At 39.0% G+C, this 10,355-nt stretch overlaps 1 protein-coding gene across 1 annotated transcript; it reads right to left on the bottom strand.

The window, feature by feature from the left end:
• Positions 1-4,228: 4,228 nt before the first annotated feature.
• On the bottom strand, positions 4,229-10,038 carry LOC143113627 (afadin- and alpha-actinin-binding protein-like). The gene is made up of 11 exons (XM_076275453.1): positions 10,021-10,038; positions 9,563-9,775; positions 9,074-9,184; positions 8,518-8,653; positions 8,254-8,329; positions 7,603-7,783; positions 7,185-7,332; positions 6,762-6,895; positions 5,777-5,950; positions 5,486-5,600; positions 4,229-5,249 (listed from the first exon to the last, which is right to left on the bottom strand). Exons 1-11 carry the CDS (start codon positions 10,036-10,038, stop codon positions 5,110-5,112), a joined length of 1,446 nt encoding a protein of 481 aa, XP_076131568.1. The 3' UTR covers positions 4,229-5,109.
• Between the last annotated feature and the right edge of the window lie 317 nt (positions 10,039-10,355).

Raw genomic sequence — 10,355 nt, forward strand, 5'->3', positions numbered from 1 at the left:
GAGCAAAATAGGACTAGGGGAGAACAGGGTAAGAAGAGCCATTTTTTACATTCTTCATCATTAATGTGTTAAAGAGGTTTGGTTTTATAACCTTCACCTCAAACCAAAAAGGGTTCTACAACTTCTGTAACCAACAACTCTTTGATAACTTCTAAGGGTGAAGAAATATGCTCTCTGCAAAATAAGTGGGTCTCATGGCACAACTTACCCCATATGTGGGGTAAAATGAGCCTACAGTAGGTGTAGGATAACTTGGGCAAATTAAAGGCAAACTTAAAATTTTTACAGATGCAATACCAGTTAGCTGGCTCAACTTACCCCAGCCCTGGTGGCTCATTTTACCCCATCAACCACCATTTTGAAAGAAAATGCTTCTCACAACAAGCTAGGTAACATTCATGATTTTGTTTAGCCCTCACATAGCTTAAAAGGGCACCACTTGAGGTGTAATGCCTTTGATGTTCTATTCACGTTTTCTTTAAATCACCCTAACCCTGGACATGAATGGAATCTTGGAGAGTAAAAAAACATATTTTTACACATATATTTTTTTTACCACGTGCCCTGTGCATAGGCCTACCTTTCTGCATTCTTTAAAGAATGAGTCCCTCTTCCTTAAAATGATAACATTTGTTTACGGTTTTCCCAAAAAAAAGGGGGTAAAAAAAAATACCCCTATGCTCAACTTACCCCATTCTCCCCTACTGATAATGTGATAAGAGGGTTCATGCTGTTTCAGTTCATCCCATTTTGCTGGAAATGGAACAGGAAGGTACATAGCTGGATCTATGATAGTTCTGCTAAAAAACTCCCCCACTACCCCCACTACTCTATTTCTTTGCCTACTAAGCTAAATGCATTTACATACTAGGGTAAAAGTAGAATGTGGTCTTTTGCAGTGGCCATCACCACTACCAGTACCACTATACCACTGAGTGTTCCCTTCAGTGTCAGTGCAAGGTATTCTGCAAGTTGCAAAACCAAATCAACATGGTAAGTTGAAGTATGCAGTTCGCATGTGCAGATAGGGGACTTGCCACTGTGTGAGGGTCTGTCTTTCTGCCAGATGTGCCCCTGGGAAGCACTGTGTCATGAGGTGCAGACTGAACCATTGCCAAGATAGACCAAATTAGACTTACATCTGTTCTCTTCTTTTCAGTGTACTGCAATACATTTCAAATCATGGACTTGCAGGCAATATACATACTGTATATAATTTATATATTTATATATTTACAAATCATCCCTTTATGAGAGGTGAAGTGATTCTTGTAGTTGTATGCATTTTTGGACATTATATCTAAAGAGGTTTGTTCCGCTTATCAGTATAACTTCATGGAATTTTAAGTCTTTAAGCTCAACATCTCAGAACTATTCAGAACGTAGATAGAACCCTATAATTCTAAGGGGACGATATATAATATAAAGATAGGATTTAAAGGCTCACCAAATGTTGCAACAGGTATACACAAGTTGTATCTGCGTGAGGTAAGCCCTGATTTTTGATTGGATGTTTTATTCTATATTTTGCCAGGCCTATGACTGATTTCAGGCTACCTTAAAATAACGGTCCCATATGTTTTAGTGGTGTTTTTTCTTTCCCGAACAAAGTGAATCATATTGGCCTGTTCAGGTGAATGTAGAGAAACTAACCTTAACCCGTTCAACCACCAAAAGAAATGTAGCAGCTTTGCTCTCCATTGACAAAGCCCAATATTCTGCAGCCCATTCATAAGCATCTCAGCCTTCAGCATCCCATAGAATGTTTAGAGATATTCCTGTTGGTTTTCTGTTCATACCGGCAGAGCTCCCTCTAGTGGCATTGTTCCATAGTGTAACATCATCCCATGGCAGATACAGTACTTAACCACCTCTCTTGTCAATGTTATTTTTCAAAATAGGTTGTAGTAATAGTGTCAGGACCTTGCTGGGTCTCCACCACCAGTCCCGTGTCTGTATCTGTCTGTTGCTGCAGCAGGGTGGTTAGGGACGCGTAGCAGAGTTAACCTGATTGCCCATACAGGAAAAGAAGGCCTGGCTCCGCAGTGCATAGGCTACGGGCATGTTTGATGCATATATCCCTAGACATATACTTGCACCACATTTTTCTTTTATTCCATTATACTGACTTTTATCTGTTACCTTAATGTATGCTTTATTAATTATCATCTATGTGTTGTCATCCCTTATATTTTCCATGCTTTGAACTAAGTGTGTGTTACAATAGCCATGAAATTATTTCCAAACTTAGCATATTTCAACAAAATGTTTAAATGCAACATTTGCTGGCCCATTATTTTTGTATATTGTTATACAGTATATTCCCATTTAAATGTACTGATAATTCATTACAAGTCTTCCAAATGACATAAAGGGCCTCTTCTCATATTCTTGCCAGAGATGGATATTTGAGCATATATCTGGCCTCACTACACTGGCATCTTGTTCAGTTGGACTTGGTTCAAGTTTTTCCCCCACCCACAATGCGCAAAATGGCCTCACTCCAAATTCTTATTTAACAGTTCCCCATTGATCACAAGAAACTCTTCATTCACAAAGCACAGGCCTTCTTCTTAATCTGTCCTCTTCATTTTGGATTACTTCCAGACTGTCTGCTTTTCTCTGTAATTAGACCAGTACCCCAGACTGTGTAAGCATCTCCTGCCTCTACTGTAATTTACATAATATATCCCCCCTCAAAACTATGTGGATTTCACTAACCGCCATTGGTCTTTGGCTTCCCTACTCCCTAGCATGATTATGGTACAAGGAGCCACACATCCAAATAACCTTAAAGGAAAATTCCGGTTTTTAGCACTTTAAGGCCCTTTTCTGATTTGTTTTGGATGAACTAGAGTGGTGGACACCGAAATTTTGACGATTGGTCCTGTCTCGACTTTTCTGACTCGTTTTGAATTGCCTTTGACTGCTCAGGGTGGCTGCCAATGGGCATACTGTAGTAGGCTACTCAAACATGTCCTAAATTGAATTTCCCCTGGGGATCAATAAAGTATCTATCTATCTATCTATCTATCTATCTATCTAAAACAACCCTTAACGTTCGTTTTCAAAACTGGAAGGCGCTAGGGTTAGGCAAATGGAAATATAATGGGAATATTAAAAAAAAGCATACAGCAAGTGTATTGCAACCTGAGTGTATATGCAGAAATGCATACATTTATATTTTCAAACAGGCCTCATCATGGCCCAATCGTCGCTGGTGGTGGACCTGGAAATTGTGACTCCTTCCCCCTGTTCCTAGAGCTCTATCTAGTGGTAGCTTTTGTAAATGCATTATCTTGTTGAGTCAGACACCTAAATATTTCAGATGGAAAAGCATGTTATGTTATGCCATGGTATGTTATGTTATGTTGTGTTAGCTGTTAGCTGTTTTAATACAAAGTTATTGCATATCAACTTTCTTAGTAAAGACAGAAGCACAGTACTTTGTATTTTAAAATAACTTTGGAACTGTGAGAAAAACACTGCGAAACTAATCTATGCTGCATATATATCAATGGATTATTTTCCTCATCCTAATCACACACAGGCCATCAATCTCATTAACAGCAATTAAAGGGACCATTATTGATCCTGTGAGCCTTATTCCCTAACTGGCAGTAAGATTGATTGTTTCCTTGCAAGGGAAAGAGTACATCCCCAAGTACCTACAGTATACTATACTTTTAACTCATAGCATATAATGTATGTGAATTTAAGAGGGGTTGTGCTTGTGCATCATTTGCACAGCCAGACACTTAATAGTAGTGACCAAACCAAAACGAAAAATAAACATATTGGTATGCTGCAAAACTGCTGTCAATGGCTACTGGAATGCCACTTTTGCTAAGCCTGCAGCTAAACTTTGGAGAACTAAAATAAATGACCTGACAAAAGGAAGAAAGGAATCTACATGACTGATTATTGAGATATCATCTATGAATTGGTGGCCTGCTCCAGTAATCCAAATAGTATAATTCACATTGTCTTAGGGCACTTGGAAAGTGTGAAGATTGATACATGAACAAAATCATGTTCCCTGGGCCTGTAATACCAGTATTGTAGTATTTTAATAAAACTATTCCTCAAGTGTGCTGTATCTTACACTTTCAGTACAACAATGTTAATATTAATGTATTAATGCACATGACATGACATAGTAATGAATGTATTAATTTAATCTGAAAGCATTAAATTAAGCACAACTTAACCTAAATCTTTACTCCTGTGATATACTTTATCAGCGGCAATTATAATCCAAGGACAGCAGGCCTCAGCCATATTGCTATGCGCATTTGGTACAAATACTAAATAGAACTGAAAAAAGTACAATGTATTTGGAAAAAGCCAAACTTAGTCTACAAAGATAAACATTTTAACATTAAATAACCAACTGGCAATTTCTTCCGGCAAAATGTGTACATTTTAAACAGTGAGTTTATAAAGAATGTGGAATGGAGTTGCATGTTGTAACAAAATGATGAGCTCTCTACACCAACTGAGCATTGGCAGACATACTACATATTGTAATGTGGTAAGCTTATCTAAAAGCCTAATGGTATAAAACCTTTTTTAAACTGCAAAAAATAATGTAAATGTTTTGACCATACACACAAAATTACTGTATATGTTTAAATTATTTTGGTGTTTTGATTTAGTCTATATGAGCATTAATCACAAGCATAAGGTACTATATTAATGCACTGTATGAATAATTGTAACATCTGTCATCTGTCAGCTCTCTGAAGTAGGCAAGACATGGCTCATCTAGCATTCTCCACATTAATTGAATTCTATCATAAATAATAATAAAACAATGAACTATTTGCACCTATGTTTAGTCATATATTTACTTGCCGGCTTACGAGGGTCTGATCTTACTGTTAACAAATGGACAAGAGTAATGCATGGAGTTTCAGGCAGTGGAAAATTCTCCAGCTGATGAAGATCCAGTGTGTGAAGCAGCTTGTCTGACACTATAAAGCTGTGCTGGGAAGCACTGTCCAGAGAGTGGGCCTTCATCTGCGTCCTTCTGTTTACACACCTCAGTTCACCAACTGCCCATTGGTTCCATATGCACATTACAGCTGTAGAATGAATGTGAAGTTCTCAGAACCTGCTCTGAGGGAGGTGGGTCTGCTGGTAGTCGGTGGAGGACGATGGTCTCACAGATGAGCCCTCAGGAGGGCTGAACACCATCTGAGACAGAACGTCACTCAGAGACGACGGAGCTGGAGACACCTCCACATCTACAACAATACAGAACATATTTTCTTTTTTGGTTGAAAATAAGATGACACAAACAGATTTGATGCAGTTCAGAAGCAGTTTTTCAATCAAAAGACTAGAAGGTAAAGTATATTATACCCCCAATTGATTTCCATTTAGATTCTACTTATTTTAACATTTATATGTAAATTACTATGCTGTTTACATGTGTTACTTATACTGTATGCGGTTCATATTATGAGGCTAACATGCTTACATTCTGATAAAACGCCCGTAGACTTTGACAATGGTTGGTTCACATGATCTGCAAATGACAAGTTGAGAAACTGGTGTTTGAGCCAGGTACCACGGTCTTCTTCAAAGAGTTTTCTCTGTAAAGCATGATGAAGTTTAAGTACTGCTTAATTACATTTCAGACAGAATTCAGAATGTATATGTTCAATCAAAAATTCACACTAACAAAAAAATTGTAAATCAATATATGAAATGTATTTTTTTACTATGTAATAGCAGTATCTCATAGCTGCTCTTTATACATGTTCCTTACCTCACGGCCCAGCCTGATAGCTGCCTCAGTGAAACTCTGTCTTTCAGTAGCAAAGTTCTTGCGCTGTTCTTCAAAAACATTCCACTCTTCTTTCAGCCGTTCCTTTTCCTCCAGCATGTAGCAGTCTTTCAAAAGAGAAGCGGTCTCTTCATCACAGGGGGAGCTAAGCTGCTGCTGAGAACCACCACACAGACGAGAGGCTTCTCATTAACAGTGACAACTCCATTGTATGATCTACACAGTAATGTCTATCTCTCTCTCTTTGTCTTTCTCACTTTCTCTTCCAAAACACCCTGGTTAGAAACACTAATGATATTCAGTGTTTTCAAGTTTCTTTAAAGGGTATATTCAGAAAACTATTAAAGGGATCGTATCCACCACATGATGCTATTTTTAGCTACATATGCTAGAATTATACTATATTCAGGGAAAACACACCTTCCAAAATATCAAATCGAAGGACCTTTCAAGGACTCAACACGGTTTCAAGGTTTTCAGACCCTTTGTGAACCCCGTAGAAACCCCTGTGTCAGTTGGCAGAGGTGCTAGCCACATTAACGCCACAGGTGGCTTTAAACACCATGTTCTATTCTCTACATCTAACTAACTTATGCATTTATCATGTATACAGACCTTACTGTTCTGTAACTGACCCTAGGCAGATGGGTCAGGTCCTTGAGTCGTGGATCTGCTTGAGGTTTCTTCCTATATGTATCCCCAATTCTAGGGAGTTTTTCCTCGCCCCTGTTACTCATGGGCCTCCTTTTCTTTTCTCTGATTGTCTAACATTCTGTAAAGCGCCATGTGTAATGTTCTGGCGCTCTATAATGAAATTAAATTACAAATTTTAATTGAAATTAAGGTCATATGTGATTTATGAAGATAAAGGATGTTCTACTACCGCATCCCTGTGTGAGCTCCCTCAGACTACATATCTGGGTGGCAACAGGTGAGGTGCCAATCTCAGTGTGTGGGTCATGTTCACCTGCAGGAGCTGCTGTTGGGTGTGGATGAAGTCCTTGCACTGCTGGATCTCCTGCCGGAGCTGGTCCATCTCCTTGTCATGGGCCTCTATGGCCATGACCTCACTGTCCTTCTGCTGAATGTGACCCAAGGACACTGGGGCAAATAAACACATGGCTAATGATGGCAGTCTCACATACTGTCATGTAGCACTGTTAAAAGTATGCCTTCCAAGAAGCTAAAGGAGCGACTTTTCTCTTCAGTTGTTTTTCAGGTTCAGAATGTAACAAAACAGGACATTTTTAGGTTGAAAATAGCTTTTAAAGATATCATAAGCTCTGTAAAAAGGGAACCTCAATATCTTGTTTTCATTTCCTAAATATGCTTCTAAATTAGGCAAAAAAATGTGAGTCTTTTTTCCCTGGAAAAGCCTCTCTGTGAGCACCTTGGCTATCTAGTTTTTCCACGTGGTGTTTGAGTTTCCTCCACTGCTGGCGAATGCTGTTAGTGAGCTCTTCTTTGGCTTGCTCACAGCTCTGTTCCAAGCTATCCCGGCCAGATTCGCACACAACCTCCTCATCAGAACCTACATCCTGGGAGGACAGAAGCATAATAAATAATGCATAGACAGGTACTTAATGCTGCATTTAGGAAGCATTAAGTAATAGACATTCTACAAAAAGAGTGCTATACAAAAATATGAATAATTATTTTATAGATTGATTTATTTTATAGATTTGATTTATTCTGTAATAAAGAATATTTTACAAAGGTACAGCCCTAACAAATTAATATTTTAACTCAGAACCCTGTGCTGCTACAGCAGCAAGAAGAATGGTTGGTACATGGGTCAGAGGACTGACCTGGTTTTCGCAGTGTTCCTGCCTCACTTCTCTCCAGCTAGACTGCTTTGGACTTAAGATACTGATCATCTCTTTTTTGATTTGCTGAAGCACTTTCCGCAGCTCTACATTCTCCAGCATCAGCTCGCGCTGACGGTTATCGAAGTCATTCAGGAGAGTCTGGTACATCTCTTCCTCATGCCTAAAAAAACAGAGGGCCCTCTTTTGAATATTGGGCAAAGTCTAACTAAGCTTATTTAATAACTAGGCAAAATCAATCAGCTAATTCAACACCATGGGCAAGACGTGAACTGCAAACATTGATAAGTCAGCTCAATGTGCCCACACGTCACACGATAGCTATAGTTCATGCACAAGAGCTTTGCTAGTTGATAGACTTGGCACTTTAAGGCCCATGGTGTTCCATTTTACACCAGCCTGCAAAACACATGTAACGTGACAAACTCTAGTCAGTTTAAAAACACTCAATGTTCAGTTTGTATCATTTTAGACTAGAGCAGTTCTTGCAAGGTTCTCAAGTTAGTTCTCACTTTTTATTCTACGTTTACTCAAAGCCACAAACTCTTTCATCTTTCAAGCACTGCATTCCCTTCGGAATAACACACATCCAATAACTTTTATTAATATTACAGAAATCAAAATACTGTTTACCTGGCTTCTGTCTTTCTAGTTTTCCACTGACCTCTCCTTCCGTCTGATCTACCCACACAATTCAGAACTTCAATAGCTGTTGAGGAGAAAAACTCAAGTCACTCATTTTAGGAAGCCTGTGGGGCGCATCTCTAAATTTGCCAAAATAATATTGTATTGTCACTATTTAAAGACATAAGCATATCATTGGTTCACAATAGTATATTGTATATTATGTAGCACAGGTACTGGCTACTGTCTACTGAGGAGATACTTCATACACACCTTGTTTGTTATCCTTTTTATCAATCAATAGCTGATTTAAATGCTCCTTCAGCTTGTAGTATTCTCTTTCTTTTCTCTTCATATCATGATTGTACTGCATAGAGCGACTTGCTCGAATGTTCTGCAGCTTCTGCACCTGTTGATGCCATTGTGATATGAGTTTACTGCAAAATTGGTACATCTTTTTTAACTCTAATTATAAGGTCTAATAAGATCAAAATCAATAGTAAATTAGAAAATGTGCAACATTATAAAATCATATTGCATCACCTTGTGCTTGTATGATTACTCTAAATTGTGTAAGATGTAATAAGTGGAATTAAATGTGGGAAAGGCCACTCATTAAGATTATTATTGTCTCTAGGCCATACATACAGTAATATGCCTTGCTGGTTAATGCATTTGTATTTGTGTGTTTTATATACAGTATGCAAAGTATGAAGGGAACAATTTAGTACCATATAATGGAAATGCCAGGTGACCATTTACCACTTAATCTCACAAGGAGCTCTTCACTATAAAAACATATCTTGGAGTGAATGATTGTCTCTCTTACCTCCTCTTTTTCATTTTTAAGAGATTTCTTTAGGCTTTTAATATTTAACTGCAGCTGCCTTTCTCTCTCCTGAAGTCTTGCATTTTCCCTCTTGGTTAGTTCAAGTTGATCCTGAGAAAATACAATCAAGAAATTCAGAGTCTCTGATTTCCCGTGAAAACACTTAACCAGATCATTTAGAAATATGGTACTTTCTGGTCTCCAATCTGTAGATATACTGACATTCACATAGATTTCTTTACAGGCATATGTGGCCCAACCACTTCACAGATAATGTACATGTTGTTTGTATTTCCATTCTGAGGTGTGAAAGGTCATAACTTTACTTCTACAACTTCAGGTTCATGTTCAAGTATTCAGTCATCTATCTATGCATGTAGTTAGTTCACTCCTGTCCCTGTGCGCAGCTAACCCACATAACAACTTCCTGCTACTAATAATACCCCCGTTAAGTGGGCCAGGCGGGGAGAGTGGCCGACAGCAGCTCACCTTGAGCCGGCCCTGGCTGAGCTGCTGCCTCTGCATGTCGCCAACACTGCGGAGCCTCTCAGCCTCCAGCTGGTCCAGGGCCCTCAGGACCCGGTGGTGCCGTTCCAGCAGGGCGTACATGCTGTTCAGCAGGGACACCACATCCACGTCCAGCCCCCCGTCACCTCCGTCTGGGTCTGGCTGGACAGCAGGGAAACCCAGGGATGCAGCCTCCTACAGTACGAGGTGAAGGGAGGTGGGTTTATGATAGAAGCACAGAAAGCTGTGGCTAATCCCATATTGTTCAATGTGTTTATTAGAAGTTAAGGTAAGTTGAAATCAATAAAAAGAAAAAAAAAAAAGGTACAGGGGGTAAAAGGCAGTCGACATGGACATGGATACAAGCAAATAAAGTTAAAATCAAGTCACTCCCTGAAGTAAGAATACAAAATCCCCCAAATAGTAAATAGCAATAATACTTCTAATGCATTGTGCATACTTTCACTAATTAAGGAGGTCAACCAACGAATGCCACTCGCCTGGTTCAGGTACAAAATACATTCTGGGATGTTGTCTTCTGTACAAAAGTCACTTATCGGACTATAAAAGTTAGTAGACTGAGTGTAATGTCCCAGGAGATTCCCTTTGTTCCTGTAAGAATCATAGGAAATGTCTGGAAACTCTGTATAAAGACAAAAGAGAAGGCAACATGTAAAATGTTATACCATTCAAACAATATGGGGGTAGATCTTAACACACTCAGTACACCTAGAGTATAGGGTAGGCTACCATATAGCTACATATAGGTCAGTGG

This window comes from Alosa pseudoharengus, unplaced genomic scaffold (assembly GCF_046254945.1).
Source record: "Alosa pseudoharengus isolate Yale_2024_CS ecotype anadromous, Long Island Sound unplaced genomic scaffold, YU_APseudo_1.1 YU_APseudo_1.1_scf_11, whole genome shotgun sequence".
NCBI lineage: Eukaryota > Metazoa > Chordata > Actinopteri > Clupeiformes > Clupeidae > Alosa > Alosa pseudoharengus.